The 27,765-nt window shown below is 37.7% G+C and overlaps 1 protein-coding gene across 2 annotated transcripts in view; it reads left to right on the forward strand.

Moving 5' to 3' along the window:
* Positions 1-27,765, forward strand: part of mgat4a (alpha-1,3-mannosyl-glycoprotein 4-beta-N-acetylglucosaminyltransferase A) — a 41,248-nt gene that overhangs the window by 2,782 nt on the left and 10,701 nt on the right. For both annotated transcript variants that reach the window (XM_028436356.1, XM_028436357.1), the window contains exons 2-7: positions 12,886-13,053; positions 14,462-14,602; positions 23,867-24,000; positions 24,255-24,301; positions 25,599-25,712; positions 26,012-26,087. In XM_028436356.1, the coding sequence (XP_028292157.1) occupies positions 12,886-13,053; positions 14,462-14,602; positions 23,867-24,000; positions 24,255-24,301; positions 25,599-25,712; positions 26,012-26,087 (680 nt within the window). The remainder of the gene's footprint in view (positions 1-12,885; positions 13,054-14,461; positions 14,603-23,866; positions 24,001-24,254; positions 24,302-25,598; positions 25,713-26,011; positions 26,088-27,765) is intronic.

A 27,765-nucleotide genomic window follows, 5' to 3' on the forward strand; every position in this document is an offset into this window, starting at 1 on the left:
ATTTGGTATTCGGCCAAACGTTTATAATTTATTTGGCTTCGACCACAAATTTTCATTTCGGTGCATCATCATTTCGCTAAAATGTACATAATGAACTATATTCCTGGGATTGCTACTTACCATTAGTGGGTGATATTTCTGGTGTGTTCGTGGATAGAAAACTAACCAACTAAATAGCTTTTGTTACATTAAAAAGATGTCTCAACTCAAAATATTGTGACAAACGTACTCAAGTTTTGCACATACATAGAGCATTGAATTAAGCAGTGTTTCTCAAATAGGGGTATGAGTACCCCTAGGGGTACGCGATGGCACTACAGGGGGTACTTGAGAGAGAGTGGAAAAATAACAAATCGTGTCAGTCTTGGTCCCACCCCAGAAAGGGGGTACTTGAGCCAAAAAAGTTTAAGAACCCCTGGGATAAAGGATGTAGTTTACATTTGTGATCAAAAGCTAATTTTCACATTATTTAAAGCCTACATTTACTAAAAAAAAAAAAGTTTTTTTTAAAAGACATCACCAAATAGTTTCAGGTCATTTTCAGAAATAACTGCTGTTTTTTCCTGAATTGCCACTCGCTTACTAGGGATGTCCTGATACAACTTTTTCATTTCTGATATGAAATGATATTCTTTTATCTTACATTATCTATCAGAAACCTGTTATGACAACTTGTTGTACGGTAATTAACAATACAACAATAAATCTTGCCAAACATCTGTGCCCAGGCTTGGTATGTATTGTGTGCTTTATTATGCGGTTAAGGCTCGACCACTCCTTTACCAGGACCCCACCCTGTTTATGTGGGCCTTTGTGGCTTGTTTTAACTTACTCAGTGTAATCTTTGTATTTGTTAATTTAATCTGACTCTGGTACATGTACAAGAATTCCATTGTACCTTCTATTCTAAATCATTGCAGTCTTTAGATACTATCCCAGCCAAGGTTTCATGTTGTGATGACTGTGCATCTTATCAGCTTGATGAAATATATTCAATCAATAAATGTTTATTGATAAAAAGCGCTTTTCATACAAAGATGCAGCTCAAAGTGTTTTTACATAGTTAAAAAAAATACACCCACCCCGTACAAACCCCGTCCACCATACACAGACACAAGTTAAAAAAAGGACAATGGCACATCAATACTCAAAGGGGGGAAAGAAAAAAAAAAAAAGTCGATACCATATTCGATACCACAGGGGCAAAAAAAAGACAAAAGATTAGAAGCATAATTTCCTTTAATAAAGTTGAGAGTACAAACTATGAACAGTATACTAAGTATTTTTAAATTAAGTGAAATGTAGTGCAACATTTAACAACACTTGTAAACAACAAAAACTATTACACTTTTTTGAGAAAGTATAACAAAATTTAGCAAATTTTCCCTTCTCATTTTTGACTAAAACTGGTTGCGTAGGCCCCCCAGCAGCAGCACTAGCCAAGCTGCAGCCGTACCGACATCAGCTAACTCAGTGTTATGATGAGGGCCCTATAAAATCCCTTTTATTTTTTTCCAAATTCCGTTTTCTTATTTTCCAAGTTTCATGATTTCCACTTTAATTTTTTAAAATTTCGTTTTTTTAGAAATATTAAAAAAATATTTTCAGAAAAAAATTATATATAATAAAAAATAAATACTTGTTAAAAAAATTTAATAATAATTAAACAAAAATGTATGTAAGAATTGAAGCAAGATACAATTAAGAGGCAGATTTAGGTTGTAGTGACATTGATTATTCTGACTGCTCCTTTTTAATTATGTCATATAACGATGTATGAGAACAGCATTAATGTCACAGTCACCATATTTCCCCTCGGGGATCAATGGTTTACTGAATTTGATCAGGTTTATTGTTTAGGTTAAATTAAATTTATCAAAACTTAACTTAAATTATCCTGATGACATCATTCCAGACCATAATGATGAAACAAAAACAATGGACGCAAGGATGCATCAGTTATTTCACCACTAGGGGCCAGAATATTTTATATTTATATTTTTAAACTACAATGTTTCAGACTTTCCAGTCCCTGGCATAGATGGTCTTGTCCACAACAACAGAACAACTTTATCCGCAGATCTTCTGTAGCTCTGATGAGATGTTTAATCGCAGGTGAAGCTGCACAGTCACTGGGTGAATTATGAATGTAACTGATCGCCACAATATCATCCATTGTATGAACACTACCGACAACAGAGAAGCCCCTCCCCTCGATGCGCGTCCCGAGTATCTTCGACGTTGGTGACAAGCGTCCAACTAGGCACGATTTTGATGCTCAAAACGCGTTTGGTAATGGTAATGGTACGTTACGTTATGGTACCATTATGCGTTTTGAGCATTGTTGAGAAGACTGTTTTCTAGAAGTGCTAGGGACCTCCTAGAACCGCGCCAAACATATCGTGAATGTACACCTGCCGCTTTCGACGCGTTTGGTGTGAATGCGCCATAATGCACCATATTTAGGATGGCCTTGTCTTCTTTTTGAGATAAAGTAACTATCCATCGTTAAAAAATGGAAATTGATGTTATTTTGGATGGGGTCAAGATTGTCAGAATTCATTAGAATAAATTTCTCGGTCTATTTGTGTAAAAAGAAATAACCTAACATAATCTCACATAACATATGTTCATTTTAAAACAGCACAAATCATGTTCTGAGCAACAAAAATTCTACTCCCATTAAAACTTAAAAATGTTTTGCTTTTCTATTGAAACCTTGGAACAGACTGACAGGGAGCTAAAGCAATGTCCAAACATAAATAAGTTCAAACAGTGGTACAAATATACGGTTATCAAAGAGGTACTGGGAAGAAGGGTGTGACAAAGTCCAATGCTAGGGTTCTCACATGTTGTTTATTTACTATCCTTGGATTTCTTGCTTTTCTTCTTTTCAGTCTGCAAAACTATGTGATGTACAAAAAATACCATTGAGCAAGGAACCACAAATGCTGCTATTTAAAGAATCGAGCCTCATGGTGGCAGAGAGAAATCAACACACTGTAGCTCAAAAGCTCCCCGTGGAGCCTTTGACCTCATGGAGCACAGCAGAGGTTTTTTTTTCCTGAGTGGGCGTCTGTTCTCTTTGTCACGTGCATGAGGATGTGCATGCTTGCATGTTAGGCCAGTTACAAGCTGGTGACCTAATACAATCTCAACCTACTGAGTGTGTTTACATGTAGCTTGACAACACGAATTAGTGGCCTAATCCGATTTTTTAAATGCATTTAAATGGCTACGTTTTACTGGAAGTGGACAATCTGTAGTTTGATCAACAACACACCCAGATAATGTGATTGACACACAAGCTATTAGCGCATGTAGGAACACCAGCTCGATGGTAGTCAGGCACGGGGTTCTGTGCATGCCACACTTTTTGTCTTGCGAGTGTCCCCCCTGAAGGAGGTGATTGCATAACTCTCTGAACAGAAAAAACATAAGAAAACAACAAGAATGAGTAGAAGACACACTTCTGATGAGGAAACAAATTTAATGCTGCTACAACTGAATACATAGACATGCTAGGGTTATTTTCATCTAAGGTTTCTCTGGAACTACGACAATATGCACTGTTTTGTACAAAGTACAAAGCGTTACATGGAGTCGGACCGTGTTTGGTTTTCTCTCTTGCACGTATACTTGTACAAGACGAGAGGTCCTTAATCAACTTGTAAGCTCAGCCAGGGTTCTCACCAGGAATTTTTCACAGCATAGAGGGATCGCATGGTGCACGAGTGAATGCCATTGGCGTGGACAATTTTAAAATGTATAACTCTCTGAGGGCCAAATTTAGTGAAATAATGCTTAAGTAGGGTTTGGTTTTTTTGTTTTTTTTAATCTTTGTTCCAGCCTTTCTTTAAAGGTGAACGTTATTTGTTGAATTGCTAAATTTGATGATGAATGTAGTTAGTTACTCATGCTGTGTATGTGTATGTATGTATGTATATATATATATATATAAACATATATCTTTCTTTCTATTAGTGAAGGACCTATATATATATATACAGTATATGTCCTCCACTAATACAAAAGAAAGAAATATTTTATTCTAAAGACTAATTCCAAGACACGCTTTTCAAATTTAAATGAGGTATTATGTGGGACCTGCAGTCATATTGGAACGTACACGCGCGTGCACTCACGCAGAGGATGCACACATTTATTCTGGCCAAAAAAGAAGGCGTGGCCCGAGAGAACACGGCCCAAACCAGTCCGACCAGAATGAACCAATATCTCTTTAAGCCCGAACATGTTTCAATCAAACGGTATTCACATCCATAGTCAAGCATTTAATATGCTCCGTTGTGAGTTACTTGGAAACATGACGAGCAGCTTCATGTGCGCTACACACTACATCTGGTTGAAGCACACTGTTTATATTGGACTGTAATTATGGTTACTAATGCGGAGTAAGTATACAGGCATCATCGGGGGCAGCTAAGTGGCGGCAGGGATCCTCTGGGTCCTCGGGTGAAGACGGGCATCTGAGCAGATCGCCTGTATTAAACTGACGGTGCGGCTGATGTACAGTATGTGTTTCTCGTTATGTGTTATGGAGAATAAAAAGAGAGTTTAAACAACCCGTGCACGCCTGGAAGTTCCTTATGTGCCCAAGTGTGCAACAACTATTAAGACGGTACCGATTGAAAATGGAAAAAAATAACAGAAAATCCCCCCAACGTTGCTAAAAAATGAACCTAGGGGGCATCATTACTCCGTAGGGGAGCAAAATTACAACGTCGGAAGCCCCTACGCTCAACAGCGCTGGCAAGAACCCTGATAGCTTGATAGCTGTGGGCATGTAAAAAATGCTAACTGTGTAATGCTACAGTAACACCGCTGAGCTAAATGTAAAAACAACATGGTAAGAGATGCTGCAATGTGTCAACAAAAAGCCAGAGGTTACAGTCTTATTTTTGTTCTTATATGAATGTAAACAAAACTTGTTAGTGGAGGGAAAACAGATTATCACAATTTAAAGTTAGACGAGATGATATTTTTCATTTGTGTTTCATAAATGTTTTGCTTTGGTCCTGCCACCCATGTGCAGGTATCTGGACATATAGCACCAAAATAAGCATTTTGGCAGATCATGACTGCTTTTTCACAAATTATCGAAATCCCTGTCAGCAGAATAATGCATCATATCGCAAAGCAAATATTTAGTTCAGGTTTTAGGTCACTGGTCCCCATCCTGGTGTGTGCCATAAACCACTTTCATACTTCCCAAGTTTTCCATTTACGGGGGTGCGGGCTGTGTGTGTGTGCGTTTCTGTATTAGATGCTTGCACCTGCTATGACTGTATGTAGATGTCTCTGTCAATTTTTGAGTGTGCGTGACTGGGCTTTATGTTATAAACGCAGTGAGCCTCCTATTTCCAATGAAATGTCTCAGTTATTGATACCACTTCCTGTTGGATTGGCTGAACGTGGGTGTTTAGAGATCTTCTGGGGTTGAGTCACTTTGAAAATCTACTTTCTTTTTTCATTGCATGCAAACACTTTTGTGTTCGGTCAAAGCTGATTCTAAGTCAGACATTTTGGATAACTAATTTTGGTTTCTTTTCCAATCTTTTTTTTCTTCTGGCTAGCTGTCTTATTTGTGGTCACTTGACCTGCTGTGATTGAGCACAATGCCAGTCAGCTGTCCAAACACTTGGAGAGGAACACAGACTTGACAGTCATTTAACTCTGTCCGTCTCCTCCATTCTACAGTGAGACAGCACTTCTCTTAATTTTACCTCTATGGCTAAATCTCAAATAACTGCACATTTCTTTTTGCTTAGATATTCAAAACCTTACAACAAAAAGTCAACAAAATCTTATAAGTGCATTCAAATGAACTAACTCGTGTTACTCTATCAGTTTGCGTAAGCCTATTCCAGCCTATGTAGTAGACACAGCAGGATACATCCTGAGCAGGTGCTGTGTCAGAAATCTGTTTACAGAATAAAATGCAATCCCAATACATCTTTTTCACTTCTGATACGATACCGATATTGGTTCCTCGATTATTAGTCGATACCTATATCGAACGATACAATATCAGCACTTATCATACATACTTTTTTTTGCTTATTTTGTAGTGTGGAATGTAGGGCTGAACAATTTTGGAAAATAATCTAATTGCGATTTTTTCCCTCAATATTTAAAATGCGATAATTTTTTTCAAGGGCCTCTTGTCATGTATTTTTCAATGAACACAAACAATAAATAAATCTGTTTCATAATAAACCATTTCAGATTTATTTATAACTTTAAATAAATATGAAATGTAAAATGTAAAGCACTTCAACATTAGGGATGGGTATACTACTATACTACTACTCTTATCGATCCCATACTTTATCGATACTTTACTTTTTCCACATCAATAGAAAAACACAAAATAACAAAAAACATAACAAATAATGAACAGCAACCTGTTCATTTTCGAACATTTTTAAGAATATGACACGAAATAAATGAAAAATACAAAATAAATAGTTCTAAATAAAACATTATAAATGTATAAATAAAACAGTAAAAATACCATATAAATACTTTTTTTTATTAAAAAACACTAAACCAACTATCTAAACAATACAAATATTCAAATCAAGCATATCAAACAACTTGATGAAAAATTGTGCAAAACGAGAATTAGTGAGCTGCGCCTCTGATGGCTGCTGCTGCACAAGCTCGTGACAACAAGGCTAACTATGTTGATCTACCCCTGTTTTGCCATATTAACTCGCAACGTGTTAGCTGTAAGATAGTAAATGATCGCAAGTCACTACTCAAACTAAATGTTGCCGGCTGCCGAGGCACGGTTGCGGCCGATGTGTGAGGAAACCTACGCAGCCTTTGACTGCTACGCAGAGACGACCCAGCGGTCCACGAAGCAGCGGGTTTGCCTGCCAGCACTCGCCGCCACTGGAGCAGACGAAGGCGGCGCGACAGATGGCAGAAGCGTGGCTGCCGCGGAGAACTATTGACTAGGCTAAAGGTTAAGCCGTGGAGAACCCTGCACGGCGCACACACATCTCATCTGCGTCTACAGACACGCCTACTCATGAAGCGAGGCAAAGAGGTGAGCAATGTCTACAGTAGCCACTTCCATCAGTCAGCTCCGCATGAGGGTTCTTAGGGAGGACTGACAGACAGCACGGCAGTATCAATGCTTGTCTGAGGCTTGAGGATTAACGCAACCTTAAAAATACCGGTAACAGTGCCGATAAGGATGTAGCTTGTCGGTCCCCCCCAAAAAAATTGCAGCCTTTGCGATTAGAAAATCGCGTTTTATGATGTTGCGAGAGTATCGCAAATGTCGATTAATGGTTCAGCCTTAGGGGAATGTTAGAAAAGCTTTGATCAAGTGATGTTTCTCAAACAGAGAACAATAGAAAAACGGACCTATTTATTATTAACCAATTGGTTACATAAATTTTAACCTTCAGCATAATATCTACAGTATTCTACAATTGAATTAATATAATATAATAATATTATATCGGAGACTTTAGGTGCAATCCGATATTCGTTTTCTGGCTGATATCGGATCGGGATACCCCTAATATTTGTACATAGCATTCCATTCCGAATCACTCCATGTAAAAGTGTAACATTTTTTCAATACCTTAGTCATTAGCTTGCTTCTGTACTTTTCCTGTCATCAAATAAATCACTAATGCCATGTTAAATTGCCAAACCTACTTGGCAATGAATTCTTCCTCATTTTGATTCAAGATCTGTGGTTTGGAAGATCCTCTGATCTCGCATTCACTTATTACAACTGGTGCTTGTGAAACTGGACAAATCTTTATATTTGCCAAATCCTTCCTGCTCTCAATACCTTAACTTTGAGGTCATCATTTAAGGCCTTCACGTTTCCGTTTCAAATTTTTCCTTGCTCCATTTCAAGCTAAACCCAATTCTGTTTTTTACCACCTCATAGGAAAATTTTATAAAAACTGGAAATGGGTACTAATTGTTTTTTACTTTACTGACAAACTAAACGTCTAAATAATGCCAAAACAATTGCGATTAGGTTAAATTTGTAAATGTAGTTTTTCTATGTATGGTTCGGATAAAATTATAGCGTGAGTGTTTTTATCACTTCCAAACACTTGCCACACATTTACCCACCCATTTATTGGCCAAAACATAGTGAAAATGTATAGGGTTTATTTCGTGTCATATAGCTATTTTCATCTTAGGAGGTTAATTCCTGGATTTCTCTGTCTTCCATAATCGTGGAAATTGGAGACCCTGATTATGTTTACCGCCAATTACACCCTGTTAACTTGATAAATGATTAGTATTTTATTTTATCTTAAATATTGATTTTACTGATCATTTTTCACATATGACAGGGGCCAGGGTATCTTAATATTGCACTGTATGTGATTTATTTGAGGCTGAATTCACTTTTACTGGGTGTGCATTTGTGATGCCTCTGTTGTTGTTTTTTTTTTTTTTCAATATTAAGATTTTATTTTGGATACCAAAGTTGACTGTACTAAACAGTTGGTTAGTTCTTTAGTCCAAGGCAGTCATAAGTCATAACGATTCTTAATGCACAGGCTTTGTTATTAGTTAACTGTTGTTTGTTAGTGAAGTTTAAGTCATTACAATTATTTGTGGGATTTTTCCCTCCATATTGAACATACTGTTTGTATGTTGCCTGTAACTTAAGCAATTTTTTTTCTATTAACATTTTCCAAGAATAGAGTTATCCTCCTCTTTGCAATTGTCTCTCTCTCTTTACTTTCCCAGAGTTCTAACCTTTCCTTTCATCTGTGATGTGATGATGGGTTCGGCATGTCCAACATAAAGTTAAAGTAAAGCCATTAATAGGTGGTATGATACTGTAACGTTGCCAAGCTGTATGGTTTGTAAGACTAGGTGAGTCAATGGCTTGCACAATGTGTTTGGTCATTTGTGGGGTGGGGTGTGGTGTGAGGACTACAAATGTGTCAGTGTTTGTATAGAACTAGCTTGCACACATTGTGAGGTTGAGCAGTCTACCAGATTGACTCTTAAATGGCCTTTAAGAAAGAATAGACCAGAAAGACCTAATCTTGAAAGGTAGAGGATTAGAAGAGCCTGAGGTTGGTTCTACAATTCAGGGAAAGGGTCAGACAGGGAAAGCTGAGGGGTGCAGTGTGACCTCTTCTTATTGGGACAGACAGTTTTACTTTATCAACCTACTAAAAACTGAGAAAATCTGTTTAACATTTCACGTTGTCCTTTGGGCTTTTGTTTCCATCCATTATCTCGCAATGGCCTTTAAAAACGCTTCTTTTAACAAATGTTTGGAAAAGAAAAGTTGTGTATACATCTCAAAGTAAATAACATGATTACCACATTTTTGGAGGATTGTCATGTAAAATTGAGGAAGTAACTTATACAGCTAAGTGAGCTGTATGTCATTTGGCAGCACCATCTAGCAAATGAAAATGTAAATTGCGAATAACTTTGAAATGTGAATCACTTTTTGTAAAAGTGGAAACTATATGATTTTTTGAAAAGGGTTCAGGAGCATTCCCCAACCATGACGTATTCAGAATAATGTGAAAAAAAAAACACTAACTGGAGGCAGAGACAGATGGACAGGCACTCTTCTGCTGGCATAGAGCGCCTGTAGTTGATGTCCTGGTAGGAGATACGAGCGCCAATGCAGGTCAGCAGGTCGTCAAACTGGAAGTAGCGACTCTCGTCCAAGCGCAGCTCTGGTGAAACCCGGCTCAAATAAAGCCAAGCCACTCTGTCAATAATGTAGAGCCAATGAATGGGAGTCGGGGGCGGCGTGTTCAGCAAGGAACTCCAAACTTTATTCTCCATTCAATCACACTTCTCTAAAGCCCTCTAACATCACAGTGCACACACTGAGTCACACCAAAATACATCCGACCGGAAGTACAGCCTTCTCAACACAATGTTTTCCACCACTTCACAGTCACTGGGTGAATTATGAACGTAACTGATAGCCACAATATCATCCATTGTAAATAAATGGTAAATGGACTATATTTATATAGCGCCTTATCACCACACTGAAGCAGTCTCAAAGCGCTTTACATATCAGCTCATTCACCCAATCACTCTCACATTCACACACCAATGGGACAGGACTGCCATGCAAGGCGCTAGTCGACCATTGGGAGCAACTTAGGGTTCAGTTTCTTGCCCAAGGACACTTCGACACATAGTCAGGTACTGGGATCGAACCCCCAACCTCTCGATCAGAAGACAACCCTCTACCACCTGAGCCACGGTCGCCCCATTGCATGAACACCATCGGCAACAGAGAAGCCCAACTCGTTTGGACACGCGTCCCGAGCATCTTTGACACTTGTGACAAGCATCTGATTCAGTGAGCACATGCATTCAACTATGGGCCTGAGGCACGATTTTGATGCCTGTGAACGTACCATTAGACTTGGCTCTGCGGTCACAGAGACAAAACAACCACATCGGCATATCGTTACTACCCAGAAGTCGTAGAGTGGAGGGTGGAGATCAAGATTAGAAGAGATAAGTCTGTGGTGAGAAGGCCCAATCAGAAAACTGAATTGGCAAGAACTCTTGACCTGCTGGGTCCTTTGAACATGAGGAAGGAAACTAGTCATTCTCCAAAGTTAAACAGTGAGAGGAAAGGCAGTCAAGCTGGGGAAGAGGGGTGGTGAAATTTCCTGATAAAGACTACTTGCTGAAGTGTGAACTTTTCCTTCAATATCAAAATACTGACTTGGCATATTAGAGATAAGTCAATTCTTCATGCCTGATTATAACCAATCCTTATAACTGTAGCTTCAAATAGAGGGTTGGAAAGGTGAGGGCTGAATAATGCAAATTAAAATTAACCAGTGAAGTATTGACTTGCATGACCATTGTTGATACTTTTCTAACAGCAAGAAATACATAAGTTTGTGCTTCTTAATGACAGTCATGGCACAGTTGTGTAAACAATGTTGGTACCAAGAATGTGCAAGAAATAAACACAAATGTCAGGATTAGCTGGTTGCTTTTTTGACAGCATGTAGCAGAGTTGACGGGATAACATAACATCAGGTGGAATATACTTGTGCCTATGACAAGTTGACATTATATTCCATGGAGTTATTTATCTGTCTCTGTATAACCCAACATTGTCTTACTCAGCGTCTCTACCAGTGACTCCTACTTTTCTTTGGAATGGTCAGAGACAGATGATTGAAGTTGCTGTTGAGCGACCTGGCAAGAGTTGGTTAGATGCTGGACTGTGTCGTGCATTCTTTCAAGCGGTATTCTTGTGTTTCCTTTATCAGTGCCATCATATGCACTGCACTTTCTCTAATAGTGTGCAAGGCCAAAAGGGTTTTGTAGTGTTGTTTGCATTGGTGTGAAATACAGAAAATCAACAGAAAGATGGAGAGGAGACATAGTTAAGGCTGAAACCCAGAACAAAGCCACTTAGCCCTTCCCCCACTGCCTCTGGTGGTGAAAAGATAATATGATTTTATGGAAGTATACCAGGCCTCAGGTACTCCTAATTGGTTAATGCACTGCTACACCCATTTTGTCCTCCAGAGAGTCTTGATCAATAAAGCATGCAATGTTACTCGATTTTCTGTCATTTGTTCAGTCAATGACAATTTGTTTAATGACTTGACTGCCTTGACACTGATAATTATTAAAAAAAAGTATATACAGTAGGTTTGAATTTCTGAATTTGTGTCAAAATGTATATCTGCTCATGGGAAACTTGTAGAGTTGTATTGAATCATCAATCAGTATGTCTGTCTTAGTCTTCTCTGCTGTCACTGCTGTGCTTCCATGGTGGGATTAAAGGTGTGGTTCATCTCTCTATGTCGTCTGTTGGACAATCAAACAACTGATGGGAAGATGAAAGTTTTTCTTAGGTTGACGTTGACCTTTTCAGGGCTGGAAGCCAAATGACAGCATCTGTCTGTGTGTCTTAGTTAGAGATCAACAGTCAGGAAGAACAAACTGGTTCTTTGAAGAAGGAGAGTCTGGACATCTTTAAAAGACAAAAACTGAGTCCGACTGATAAAGAGAGGGAAAAAAACAGGGCATTATTGTTTTTGTTTTTTGGGATGACTTTTTGAGAGGGCACAAAACATCACCCAGAGAACAATGAACAGGGATTAAGTGCTCATGTGACCTCAAAGGATTCCATTTTTGTCACATGAAAAGTGGAAATATAGTTTTCTTTGTAAGATTTGGCATATCAATTTTTTAAAGCATTCTTGGAAAGATAATGAGCAGTCATTTCTCTTAGTATTCACAATTAAGTTCTATTAAAAATGAAATGAATGAAAATGTTGATGTTAATGAGATAAAAAAAATGATAATATAGCTTATCTTCTGTTAATTTATTAATATGAATTTAATTATGTTTTCTTCCAAATGTTGCTGTAAACCCAAATGTTGCTTTTGCTTTTAAATGCAACCTTCTCACTATAATGTGTTTTTACATCTTACAGATGAAGTAAATCATTTTTAATGAGGTGAATGAATTGGCTTTACACACATTATTAGTTTTGATAATACAAATTATATGTTTTATATGTGTCAAGTAGATGGAAGCCAAAAACAAGAAGAGGTAGTATAGAGTTTTATTTACTGTCCCCATAAATGTGCTGCTTTTTGCAAGCCTGACCAAAAATGTTGCCTAATGATGAATTATTTTTTTGAATGTATCCATAAAAATATAAATAGTTTTAACAGCTTTATGTTGGTTTGTGAGTCATATTGTTAGGTATTTATTAAATAGGTAGACTGCTAGTGGTGGTGTCAACCCGCGGCTCTGAAGCTGCTAATTAAAATACATTTTTTGAAAATGTAAATATATTGCCTGATAACCTTTCTAATATTAGCCTGTTTGTGCTATTGCAGAGAAGCTGATAGCGTACCAGCGGGAGTTTCATGCGTTGAAAGAACGCCTTCGCGTGGCCGAGCACAGGACGCTGCAGCGCTCTTCTGAGCTCAACAACATTCTGGAGCAGTTTCGTCGAGCCATTTCAGAAACCAACAACAGCAAAGATGCTCTCACAAACTTCTCTGGTAAGTTGCAAATGCTGACTTTATATTTGCTTTGACTTTGACAATTAAATGTTTGTAATCTCCAAAAAGCAATCAAAATGTTTTTGTTTTTTTTTTGTTTTTTTTTTAATATCTAGCTTTAATTAAAAGCCACAAGAAAAACTTAAAAGGAGTAAAAAAAAGTTGTAAAAAATCTCCTGCTAAAAAAAAAAAAAAAAAACTACCACCAGTCTTTTATGATTATATAGTAATTAGTAAGAAAAAAATCGCACGGTTATCATATTTATCCAAAAAATGTCCAAATCGTTTTTTTTAATCATGTTTTTTATTGAAAAAAACATTTAATTGCGCTAACATATGCATTGCACGTAAACTCCTGGGGCCTCATGTACAAAGACTTGCGTATAAAATGGTGTGAAAAAAAACGTACGTCTCAATCCAGAGACAGGCATACGCTCGTAAAAATTGAGATGTTCAAATCTGTGACCACGACTGGATCCATGCACATGTCATTTGAACATCTGAATCAGCGGGGATGTGAGCGCACGTGTCCCGTCCCTATCCATGCCAACATTTACATATGCAAATCATATTGATATGAGATCAGCACAGGGATTTTCCTCAGCTGATCAGAAAAAGCTGCAGCTCTTACCACCAGCAACACAGGAAAGAAGAGATTTTTAAACTTTTTAGGCCAACAGCAACATGTAAGACTGAGATGATTCAACAGTGACGATACTAATTAATATAAATATTAATAGTTTGTTGAATGCTTGACTGTGTTTAGAAGTTGGAAGCGGATTAAGGAAAATACTATACTACTACTACTAATAATAATAATAATGCTAATTATAATAACAATAATTAATAATAATCGCCAAATATTACGCTCTGATCATGCATATCAGGCTTAATGTTTCTGTCTCCATCTGATCAGTGGAAAATGCTTTGGTTCTAAAGCGATCTATGTAATTGAAGTCCGTTTAAAGGTACGTCAATCGCCAATCCCACTGCCTCCCGCCTCGACCTGATACGACCCGAACACACACACACGGATTTTTTTTCAAAAAAAGAATTGAACACTTTTATAGATGCACAGTATGTGGTTACTTGTTTTTTATATTGGTACTTGAATTACAGTTAGTATTTACTTCTTCTCACAAGTTTAAAAAGAATAAAATAGATAGTATTTTGTACTTGTAAAGGTGAAATTTGTAATTATTGATATTGCAGTGTATATTGTGTTGTTTAGTATCGGGATATATCTGGACATATCACATCGTGACATGCAAATTGTGTATCGTATCTTCAGATTCATGGGAATAAACATCTCTATTACCCAAACAAATAAGTCATGCCCCCGTATTTATTTATCAAAAACAGAAAAAGACCCTCCTCTGAGGATTTTTCCGTCTGTTAATGCTTTCAGATGAAACCAAGAAACTACTCAAGGAGCTGGCCAACAGGAAGCCTCTCCAGGTGCCAAATATCTACCACCACATGCCTCACCTGCTCAACAACGAGAACAGCCTGCACCCTGCCGTGCAGGTTGGTCTGGGTCGCACAGGAGGTGAGACTGCTGCCCTTTTCTGCCACTTTTTATGGTTTTGTGTGAAATTGTATCATTTAGGAAAATTGGAAAGTAGAAGGAAACATTTTTGGATAAAAATCGATCATTTGTGTTTTAAACTTCCAATTCCTTCTCAAGCTAGTTTAGCTCACTTCTTGTTTAAAGTTATTTATAACTGAACTTTTATATAGATTCATATCAATAGTTATAAGTTACAACAAAGCCTGTTGCATGGCGTTAAATAATCAATACATCTCCATAGAAAATTGATACAAAGGGCAACATGGCAATAAACTCAGTTGAACACATTTTATTTAAAGAGCTGGATGAATCATCTGTGTAGTTTCTTGTGCTCTGGGATTAGTACGGTAATAATATTCTCTAAGGCTTGGAGGTGGTAAAGTTTATTTCCATGAGAAACCTTTGCTGTAAATTAACCTTAATGCAAATTGCTTAAGTGCAAAAAAAGCACTAGGAAGTGTTTAGTGCCGTTTTTCACTCCTATTGGCAGAGCTTCTGTGCGTATAATTGAATGTGATATTTCAAGTGTAACTTCATCTGTCAGAATTTGTAAATTGTGAAAAGGCAGGATTATTTTTATATTTAATGTCTTTGCAAATAGAATCGATTAATTATCACCCCTATTCCCTGCAGCACAATTACAAAGTAAGGCCCGCCAGGCTTTCCTGATACACAGGGGACTAGGTCAAGTGTGAACAAGCTTTGAGTCTGTGGCTCGTTCAAAACAAGTGTCCCCCCTGGACTAAAGAGGAACAACATAATAAACAATTAACTAAATAACGTCTTATTAACTGTAGTTGATAAGAACCCATCTTAGAAACATGATTTAATGTATTAAATGATACATTAGATAGAAATGGCTCTGGAAAAACAAATAATACTCTGTAGTGTAACTTGACATGGCTATATTTAATTTCTTAACCATAAATTGTTACAGCATTCCCAGTCAGAGATCTACTGTGACTCAAGTAGCCTCTGATTCATGTGGATTATTCCACTCCAGTTTCTCTTTTTTATACTCACTCTTACTCCCAGCAGTGTTTTCACTTCACATTTGTGTCCTTTTGCCCCTGAGGCAGCCACTTTCAGTGTGTGACCCCCACTATATCATGTTATTTTAACAGGATTCCTTATCTGGCTTTGAAAATGTGATGGTCGAGGGATTTTGGGTTTGTGGGCGTCACTTTTAGGGATGAGCCAATCAAACGCGGCTTCTACTTTCGTGGTAATAGTGAAAAGAAGGTCAAGGCAAATCAGACAAAGAAAGAGGGGAGAAGGGGGGACAAACCTGTTCTATACTTTATTGGTTGTTTTGTGAAATGTATGATGTCACTGAGAGATAAAGAAAAAGGAAAGATGCACAGCAGGAGACGAGAGGCGACATAACTCTGCTCTAAATATCACACCATTTACATTGGTATTGCCACATGTACGAGGGTGATGAAAGACAAGAAGGTGTTTGTAAGAAGGCAAAATTGCAGGCCTCCTCTGGGTCAGGTTTACCAAATGAAGCAGAGCCTTTTTCAACACTGCCTGTTGTGTTCATTGGAATGCACTGCAAAGGTAGTACTGGGAAGTGATTGTTGATCTTTGTGACAGGCAGTCAAATGACTCCACACAAACTTTAGCCCCTGCACAGATTGTGTGCACGCCATGTGACTTTTCCTGTTTAGCTTCTGTTGCCTCAGTGGGCCCACGTCAGGTGATACTGTCTCTTGTTTGCTGACACTGATTTATGCATCTACTACTTCTTATTTTCCGGTCCAATACAAGCATTTTGTTGCCTTTGTAGTTAAAGGGTACCTGTAGTGAAAATGTATGTAACAAAAAAAATGTTCAATGTATTACCAATGAACAAAATATGTGCATCTTTTTATAAAAAAAAAACATTAACTCATTCAGTGCCAGCCTTTTTCAAAATTTCTACCCACTCAGTGCCAGCCGTTTTAGGGCATTTTGACTAATTTTTAAAGACCCACAGAATATTCTGTCCTATGACAATCTGAATTATAACACCAGATTCAGAAAGATTAAAGTCTTTAATTTCATCAGAAAAAAATATTTTGTTTCGTTCTTCTGTAATCAGCAGTTGAATAGAGGCAAGTTTCACACAAATTGCCAGTTTGTGACAAAAAGCTGAGAAAAACATCTTTTTCTGAAAAAACCTATTAGTGACTTTGAAGCAATTTTTTTTTGCTTTAGGAACACTTCAACATTGGTTTCCTTCTATAAAACTACAAAAAACAACACTAGGACCAGGGTTTTGATGGCAACATTGTTATTAATTTGCTATCTATGTCAGCGTTGAATGGTTTCTTACTGTATTTTGTCCGTCCTAAGTCTCTCCCCCTGTTAGTTCCCACAAACGCAACTTCCTCCTCATCCCGGACATGCCGAGTGTCAACGCTTGCCCCGTTTTTTTGATTGTTTTCTCTCACTATCGCGACACTCTCAATAGTCCACTTAGGTTCCACACATGCTCTGGCCGAGTGTGAGCTGCTTGGAACTTCAGCATCAACTCTCGTAGCGCCATTTTCTGTCTTGTAAACTCCTTGCCTCTTCCTCTGAGCTCTGCTCATTACAGTTGATCTCTCATCCAAAGGTGCGCTGCTGCCACCTATATGTCACCAGTTGGTCACTGCATCATGTTACAAGTTAGATATTCAACGGAGAGCTTCGTCACACTGTCTCCTAGCAACCCCAGCCGAAAAGCACAATTCACGTCTATAGACGTCAATAGACGTGAATGACACTCAATGAGTTAAAAAGACTTTTTAGAATGGTTTTGTGGAATAAACTATGGAGAGCTGCCATTTTGGTCAGTATATGACGCACATAGTTGATCGGCATGGCCTTTTACTTTAAAGAAATGGTGCATTGTGGGAGGTAGAAGCGTAACAGTTATGTTTACATTGTGGGAAGTGTAGTTTTTCTGTTCGCTCTTGGCTCGAAGCAGTCGTGTGTAACCTCTCCATCAGTGATGAAGTGCAGCATCCAGGTTGTATGTTACGAGAGGATTAAATATCACCTTTCTCAGCAACGACCTGACGGACAGAGCTTTTGTTACCAGCAGAAGAGGCTGATTAGTTAGGTGTTGGAAGTGCAAAAATATGGCTAGCAACTGCCATAAAAGCTGCATGAAAGGAAATCTGTTCATGGACAGGATGATGTACGACACCCTCCGAGAATCAGCACCTGACGGCGTCCTAACGAACATGTAAATTCTCCTGACAGTTTATCATTTAGTCTCAAGGAAATGAGAGGGAACAATCTGGTTGGGATGCGGTTAGTGCCATGACTGCTGCCCATAGTATCCCCTGTAAGCAGATACGTATTAGTGGTCTGAACAAGTATGTTTACAAGCTGCATTGAGACTTTCTGTGAAGGAAATCTGTCGGGACCACGTCTGATTTCAGACGTATCTTTAGCTTCGTGCCCATTAGCTTAGCACACAAATCACTCTCATAGCAGCTCAGCTTGAAGTGGTCCTCACATATCAATCAATTTGGAGCCAACATATGGCTAACTTTGACTGACGTTATTTGGCTTAGAGATGCAAAATAAAAGTTCAGAAACTGCAGACCAACGGAAAACTCTTGCCTAGCAACAGCTAACGGGAATCAATGAAAGTGCGACATATCCTGACCAAAATGGCGGCTCCCCATAGTTTTTGTTATCTACATTTCCACTACAGGTACCCTTTAATGAGCTCATCAGATAGAAATTTTCTTTAGACAGAAACTTTGATTTGAATTTAAGATATTCGCTAAGTTTCAACATTTGAAATGATTTGCCTGTCTGTAATTCTGCCTTAAACGGTGTCCTAGCATCTCTTGGTTCATACACAGCCTTTCACAAGCATTCATGTGACCTGTTAGTCATTTCTTTCTTTATTTGTTTCCAGCAACAACACTGATACAGTTGTTTTTTTTTTTTTAACTATTTAGCAAGTCTGAAACGAAATTTGGATGATCTTTCTTCAATCTCTTTTTCTCCGTTGGGAATGATTTACAGCTTTCTTTCCGCTCCGTTGTTTGCCTGAGGGTCAGATACACAAGATCTATGTTTGCAATTTCTGTTTTACAGAAACAGCCAAAACATTCTGACCAGGTGAGGTGAATAAGACTGAATCTTTTTTATTCTCTAGTTAGTATTTATAAGACAATGTGCAAGAAAAACGATCAACCATTCAAAAATCGAGCTATTGACTTAATCCTCACATTGACGTTTTCTCACATAGTTTTATTTTACGTAGGTTTTACACAATCAGGATTTTTTGGCCTATCACCGATTAATGAGTTTAAAAAATTCTAAAACGGTACCATGTTTTGGGACCTAAACGCAGCCTTGTGACTGCGAGGGAGTGGAGGAGTTGAAGAATTTCCATGCAGTACCTGAACATAGCATTTGTTGTCAGAGCCTGTTTGACTGCAGCAGTTTGATTATAAGCTGTATGCCGTTTTTGAGCGATTGGCAAATGCTTAACAAAATGAGCGCGCACACATATAGTACATAGACACACACACACAGATACTAACAGCAGACGCTGCCCCGCTTTAAGAGCCGTTAAACTGGGGAAGTCTGGCTCTCAGCCACTCCGCTCCAACCAAGAGACATTTTTGTCGTTCGTACATAGGTTTTCACTGTTGTGCACAAATGTGAGTGAAATTAGACTGGTAAAACAATGCAATGGGAGCATCTACAGAAATTTTAATCGCGACAATGACGTCATTGATCGGATTGGCGAATTAAGACATTACAGCCAACATTAATTCCATAAAATGCAAAATAGCCAATCAGATCGTGTAAAGCCTAATTTTACGTAGTCTTCAACAGATCTTCGCCTTTTTTTCCCCTTTTTTTTTTTTTTTAAACAATCTCAGTCTTTTCACATGTCACACAGGTGACCCATGTTCATAGAAATTTAGGGAAACTGCATTCCTTTGAACAAGTTTCTGAAGTGGCTTGAATTTCAAAAACACTACACTGACTGGCTGTGCTTCTTCAATGTGACATAAGGAACAAAACCAACACACAATGACATTTGACTTTATTTTTCCTAAAGGAAATTCATCCAGTCAGCTGCTCACACTCAAACGGCATTCAATCAAAAATGAAAATAGGACATTCAACAGCAACATCACAAATTGGGCTCAATGCATAAAAAGAGAAAAGGACAATACAGGAAAGAGAGATACACAAAGCAGAATAAAAGCAGTGAAGGAGTCATTAAAAAGCCAGATAGAAAAAAAATATATATATACTGTATATTGTGATAGCTGTGGTTTTAACTGATGCTTATGGTGTTACAGAAAAAGAAAGAACTGGTGCCCACATGTTGAAAATATGAGATAATAATCAGGGTTCTGTTTATTGCTGGTGAAGATGTGCGGGATGCATGTCGGGCTCTTCTTAAACGTCTACGAATTCAATAGAAATCAATGTGTTTTCTTCTATCACAGTTTTTTTTTCGAATAACTGTTTATTTTGAAAGGGTTGTAACAATTCAGACTTATTTATCGGTACCTCTTCCCTTGACAATTAAGGGCCTTGCTGAAGCAGATGGAGGTGTGGGCAGGTGCTGCACTTTTTATTGCATGCCATCACTCCTTAGGTAAAACTACAGACTTTAAATTAACAGCCTCATTCACCCATTAAAGCAGTTGTTTCAGAGCTGCCAGCTAAGGTGCTTGACCTCCCTTATGGCATGGCATGGCATGGCATGGCATGGCATGGCATGGCATGGCATGAGAGAGAGAGAGAGAGAGAGAGAGAGAGAGAGAGAGAGAGAGAGAGAGAGAGAGAGAGAGAGAGAGAGAGAGAGAGAGGAGAGAGAGAGAGAGAGAGAGAGAGAGAGAGAGAGAGAGAGAGAGAGAGAGAGAGAGAGAGAGAGGAGAGAGAGAGAGAGGAGAGGAGAGAGAGAGAGAGAGAGAGAGAGAGAGAGAGAGAGAGAGAGGAGAGAGAGAGAGAGAGAGAGAAGAGAGAGAGAGAGAGGAGAGAGAGAGAGAGAGAGAGAGAGACTATTATTTACACAGTAGTGTCAGATCAGTTCATTTCTCTGACAGAAGTGCAGGTGGGTTATTTTTCTGTTTTTTTCCATGGTGGAGATGAAAGGGCAGCAGAGCAGTAGGTGGTACCGCCTCTCACGCTGCACTTGCATGCATTATCGTTCTTTCACTGTCTGCCATCCAGTGTTTTTCTGTCATGTCTCTTTCCTGCCTCCCACTTTCTCCTTTCATCCTCGACCTAGTTTCTTGGTGGTGGTGGGTGTCGCTACACAGCATGTGTGAGAAACATAAAGCAGAACTGGGACACATTTTCCACGCTGTGCAGATGACTCCGGAGGATGGCACCCTTTCTCAAATCCACCATCTTGCTCTCTCATTCAGAACATCTAGCTCCTTGATGATGCCCTCGTCTGCTTAGTCAGCATGTTGTCACTGTAGCACTTCCACCTCAGCCTCTCCACCCCGAACGATTTCCCAGGATTTGGTGTAAATGTGTTATTAATTAAATTCACGTAGCACATCTTCTGGGCAAGAAAAAAAAAGTATTAGGAAAATATATTACCTCAATATAAGCAAGTATATGTTTTTTTTTTTTAGTATAAAATGGCCCCTGCATGTGAAGACCCTCCAACAGAATCAGATTCTTTGATGTCATATGGTACAGATGGGGGGGGGGGAGAAGCACAGACAACAGAGACGCTACCTGTTCATACTTGAAGCTAATGCTGGAGGCTCTTCCAATGTATTAGGGATGTAAGCTCAGCCTGAGCAGTAGTTCTGGTTCTTTTACACAATTTAATGATACAAAAAAAAAAAATCTGTGTACTTTGCACGGATATTAGAGAGGTGCAACATTATTTTGAAGCTTGCGTAGTGTTACATCAGTTTAAAACATGTATCTCTCGCCAAACAATTTCCACTAAATATTCAGAAATCATACAAACAAGGTTTCACTATTTACCAGTAGTCGTTTTAATTTTAAAACTGAAAAATGTCATTTATCTGTTTTGTTATTTGTATTTCCCTTTTGGTTTTAAGTCTGTCTGTTTGTTTGTCTTTTTTTAATTTGGTTTTGAAACAAAATAACTAAAGAACAAACCATACATGGATTAAAACAGCCAAATGGAGGATTGGAGTATTTTATTTATTTTTTTCCTAATTTGTCAATTTGCTGAGATTTGCAGGTGCGTAGGCCAGTTGTCATAGAGCCAAGCCAATTTTCATATTTACATTTATTCACTCCTAAGTGAAATTATGGTAAGTGAATCTAAATAATGACCTACTAATTACAAATGTAATTTCCTAACATGTTTTTTGGTCGGTTGGACTAAATAACCCCGACCAACCCCAAAACGAAAATTGCAAAAGAAAAAAGCTGAGAATGCAACTCATAACCTGATTCTGAAAGGAATTGAACCCCAATCTTTCAGCTGAAAAGCAGCATTGTTTATCATTAATTCCTCATTATCTTGAATAATATCTTGCCCTACTTGGTAAGTCAGATGAAACTAAGATCCCTGTTTCCTTGTTTGCCTTTCCTTTAACTTATGCATGAAGCAGATATAAAGCTCCAGGTGTGGGGAATGATGAAGGAAACAAGGAAAGAAAACCTGGAACGGACAAATGTGCATTTCACACTGATGTGTTAAACAGACTTGGCGTCGGATAATTAGCCTGTTTTCTCACACCAGCGTGCGATTACTATTCACCCACTGCTTGCTGTTTCTCGAGGCAGAGCAATTCTTTGTACTGTACAGTATGTTTATTTTTCTGTGTGCAAAAGGTAATGATCTTTTTCAGCCATGAGCATAAAACTGGGTTCTTATGTTGGTGTCAGCGACCAAAAATGAGATGTAGGCTTAATGTGTATAACTGGTAGTGCAGGGGCCTTTGAACTGCCTGAATATGTTTTCTCATCTGTAAAATAATCAAATAAATATTTAGCATTACCACCGATACCACCTGGGTTCAGTATGCTTTGACTGTAGCCTCAGTTCTTTGTTCTTTGCTGACAGCGTGGTTTCTGTAATCTTGCTGATCCCTTATACTTCACATCTATTTTTATCTATACACTTATCACATACAAGGTATTTTATACATTCATTTTGTCATTCTTTTTAAAACTGATTCTGTGTTACAAATTTGTTTGCTTTTGGTTAAATATCAAAATTACTGTAGAAGGTTTGAAGCATGAACCCAAAGGGTGACACATCGGACTCTACTAACACCAATGTTCTGAATGTTGCACTGGGATATGTAAAATTGGTGAACATGTGAGACATTGTTAACAGTTCACCTTCCTTGTTTTTACTTTCTTTTTCCTTTTCTTTTTTTTTTTTTTTTTTACAGGTGACAGTATTTTGTTTGTGATGATTATGTCTGTTTTTGTTCTTTTTGTTGTTGATGTTCAAAAAAATAAATAGGATTCAATATGATTATTTCCTAACACTGATGATGGATTCTGATCATCTTGCAAAGATGAAGAATTTAAAGTTTTACTCTTAAGTCCTAAAAGATAAAGAGAAAGAAATGTAGAGGAAAAGTCACATAGATCTAAACTAGGGGTGGTGGAGAAAAAAATGCTGAATCGTGATTGTAATATCAACCATTATGAATCGATTCATAGATTTTTCAAATTGTAACAGAAACCAGGTTTGTCCTCCTAATTTGGATATTTCAATTACAATAGTACATAGTATTAAAGGTGCTGTGAGGTGTTACTCCCCCACAAAGTGGGTAGGGGATATAGGTTTGAGCTCCATTCGTTCGTATGTCCGAGTCAAAGGGGACCGCTTTGCTTAGAAACCGTTTAAGATGGTTAATAATTTTATATTCTGTTGTGATAATATTTTTTTATGTGTACATCTACGTTCTTAGATTTAGGACATTTAGGAAAAGGTTTTGAGTTATAATGACAACCAATGGGGGGATGTTTATGTCTGTCTTCTTGTTTGTTTTTTACTCTGGATGGCAAGTCTATACACAAAGTGGGACTTGTTTCATACATAAAAATAGTCTTCAGCCCAGAGGAAATGAAGCATGGTGCACTCTCCTCAGTTTTCCTCCCTGAGTTTACAGTTCTTTGATTGAATTGTTCATTTCAGTATATGCATAACAAATGGTGTCCTTCATTCATTCTACCCACTGCCATATGTCAGTCTGCACATTAAAGTTTTCTCTTTTGGTTCTAGTTCGATACAGCCTGACGTTCTGACACACTATGTCGCCCTTTCAGTTACCATGGTGATGGGGATCCCCACAGTGAAGCGGAAGGTGAAGTCGTACCTGTCGGAGACGCTGCGTTCGCTAATAGACAAGTTGTCGCCAGAGGAGAAGCTCGACTGTGTCATTATAGTGTTCGTTGGAGAGGTGAGAGTTGTCTACAAACTGACAGTCATGTCAGGTTTGTTTATAAAAGCAACTTGTATTTTATCTGTGATGTTCTACATATACACACTATAGCTAAAACTGTTTTCTTTTTGCTACAAAAACAGTGATGATGTTTCAAAGCAAGGACTTTTCTAGACCTCTGAAAGAAAGATGTGATAGCTGGCACACATATTATGAAGCAGATTCTCCTGCCATTAAGGTTCCTTTATTTCCCTGCTCTTTTATCTCATCAGACGGACGTTGACTACGTCCACAGTGTAGTTGCTGGATTGGAGAAGGAGTGAGTACAAAGCTTTATTTTGTAACATATTTAAACAAACTGACAGGGTTTATTTGTTTATATTTTTCATTGGATCCCTATTAGCTTCCACTGTGGTGGTTGCTAATAGGGCTGAGTAATTTTGCCTAAAATAATTTTTTATTTTTTTATTTTTATTTTTTATGCACTTAAAAATGACTGTAGACATCAGATATATTGTCAAAAGTGAAACTTTTTTGTTGTGATTGTCCTCAAGAGTTAAAATGCATAAACAAATCTCAAAATAAAAAGTAAATGAGACTCTGTCATTCAACAATTTCAAGCTTTAATCCAGGTTTAAGCAAAAGTTCAACAGCAACTTCACAGTAGCTTAAATTTTCTGATTAAGAAATCACATAACTACATATTTTATAACATATAACATTACAGGTAAAAAGATAATAAACTCTTCCCATAGCATCTCAGCATAGTGTGAATAAAAAATTAAACATGCCTGTGACACACATATAGCCTATACTCAAAGGGTAAACACATGTAACCAAAGAGGGGGCTGGCTCACATCACGCTACGGTGAACCATGAGGACAGAACTCGAAAAAGTCCGAAAAAACTGTGGTGGGGGGAAAAAAAATTAAAATTAAATTGAAAAACAATAAATTTTAAAAAATGATTTTTTTTTTTTTAAACTCAAATTTGCAAAACAAAAACAGTTTTTATCTACAAATTCGATAAATTGATTAAATAATTTTTTTTTTCTGCCCATCCCTGTTTGCTAATCTTTCTGGGGTACATTAAAAAAAAAATCTAAATTCTCGTACATGTAAGAACATAAAAAATTAAAGACAGTTAAAAATATACAGAAACAAGGTACATCAAGACACATTTTCATTACACCAACAAATAACTTAAATAAAATACATGGTATATACATTAAGATTGGTAAATATATATATATATATATATATATATATATATATATATATATATATATATGATTTTTAAAGCATTTTTAAATATGTGCAAAGTTGACATGTCCTTCAGGTTTCTTGGCAATTTGTTCCATAAGTGTAAATAGTTTTTTATTAGGACGATTTGGACTAAGTTTGAGTTTGAAGCAAGTGGAGAATTGTACAAGTGGATATGATGGGAGTATTTTATCTTTTCTTGATATAATCTCGGTTGGCCAGTTAAAATAATCTTCTTAATAAATATTAGTAAATTATAATGCATTTTAGTGTCAATGAGGGGCCATGATAAGGTGCTGTGCATTTAGGATACTAGTGTGTGTTTTGATAACCAATGGGCTCCTCTTTCCCCAGGTTTTCCACTGAGTTGAGTTCAGGTTTGCTGGAGGTGATCTCTCCACCCGCCGCCTACTACCCTGACCTCACCAACCTCAAAGAGACGTTTGGAGACTCGAGAGAGAGAGTGAGGTCAGAATTTTGTTTTTTTCCACCCCCGATGTCTCATTAGAAATGCTATAAAACTGTCACAACAAAGGATGATGAAACTGTTTTTCCATCGACGTTTCTCAAAGATAGATGAAGGTGTTTTCTAAGTCTGTTTATGGTGTTAACACTACATACAGGATACACACCTGCTTCTGATGCTCCTAACCAACACATAACGACCCAGCAGAAGTTTCTTCCCTCATCAGTCTCATGTTGTTTTTGTCATCACAAGCACACGTTTCAGTTGGATTTGTATTCAATCTGCTGATTTCTTTGTTTAGATGGCGTACCAAGCAGAATCTGGATTATTCCTTCCTCATGATGTATGCTGTCAGCAAAGGAGTTTATTACGTACAGGTCTGTCGTCAAGGAAATCCTACATATGTGATGAGGCTGTACAGTTTGATGCATCTTGAAAATGTTTTATCATAGCTAAAGCTCAGGATTAGATAATACTGAAGCATCAAGACAGATATATGATTTTTGAATGTTCTATGTTTTTTATGTTATTTTTTATTATAATTTGTTCATCTGATTTTAAATTTACCATTTTTTTTAAAAATCATAAATGTTTAAGATATTTTCAGAATGTAGACATACAGTACACCTAAGAGCCAGATTGATGTGTAGCCCCTCCCTCTAACTCCAGTTCTCCACATCCACCTGGGTCTGTGTCTGGCGAAACCAGGGAGGGACATGAACAGAATGCTTGAAGCTTATTGGGCGAAGCGCCTGTTCACCATGATTTGTTTTAGCCAATCACATGGTAACAAATGATGATGTCGTCATCGGCATGTGCTGCAAAGACGCTGCTACAACAACGAGGCTCATCTGGTGAAAACTTTCTTTTGGGATGGTAATGCTGCGGTTTTTGCAACACAAGTATGCAAGTTAGGAGCACGTTAACCATCCTCCTGCATCGACATCTTTCTATTTTTATTCGGAGTTATGCTAATAGCGGTAGCCCAGCTAGTTCTTCTCCCTGCTTCGGCGCTTCTGCCTTCATCACACCCAGATATCCCGCCTTAAACCACAACACTGCCTCATGATTGGTTTGAATCGGGTTTGGTTTGGTTTCGAAAGGCAAAGGCGGGAACAGCACAAGATGGATTCTGGTGTTTGTGAACACCAGGAGAATCCATTTTGCAGTCAAGGTTACACCTAATGGCAATGTATAATAATTCTAATTTGACCTTTTTTAAAAGGTTCCTTGTGACAATAATGTAAAACTTGTTTTTATGTCAATATTGAGGTTTTGGTACAGCTCGTTCTTTGGTCTGTGGGAGTGTTTTTTGCAGGATTACCCAGGATTCATTTTAGATCGTCACACATAATTAATTAAACACACCCGGTACCGCAGTTATTCCCCTGAGCCACTTTTTTTTTTTTTGTTGACGGGAGACAGTTTCACTTATTAGCTTAATCCTCTTAGAATTCTTTAGCTCCTTTACTGCTGTCCTGAATAAAGTCGGCATTAAGATAACAGCAGGCCATGGAAAGTTTTAAAAGTGGTGTTTTTTTTTTTTTCTTCTTATGGTTTTTCTTTTCTTTAATCACTGCTTTCACCTGGAAGGAAGAGGTACTGGCTGCCTGTAGCTTAAACTTAGTGATGTAGTCAAATTAGGAGACTAGTATTAGTGTATTAGTGAGATCCTAAAGACCCCTTCCATAACCCCTTCCTTATTCCTTTTATTAGATTGTCGACTTCTTTTCTTCAGGTTTAAAAAAAAAAAAAAAAAAAAATCCTTTATAAATAATTTCATTTTTGATTAATTAAATAATAATTACATTTTAAATTATTTTATTTACCTTTATTTACCATGTAAGGTCAGTTGAGAACCAGTTGTCATTTATATTCTCGTTTAAAACATAAAGAGAGATAAAAGATACATTAACACGCCCATCCATAATCACATATAGTGACACAAATTCATGGCTGGTAGCAGGAACAACAGTCACAGATAACCTAATATTATTAATACATTAATAAAGTGATCAAATAAAATTAATTAGTTAAAAATAAACTTAATACAAA

The sequence above is a fragment of the Gouania willdenowi genome, chromosome 21 (assembly GCF_900634775.1).
Source record: "Gouania willdenowi chromosome 21, fGouWil2.1, whole genome shotgun sequence".
NCBI lineage: Eukaryota > Metazoa > Chordata > Actinopteri > Blenniiformes > Gobiesocidae > Gouania > Gouania willdenowi.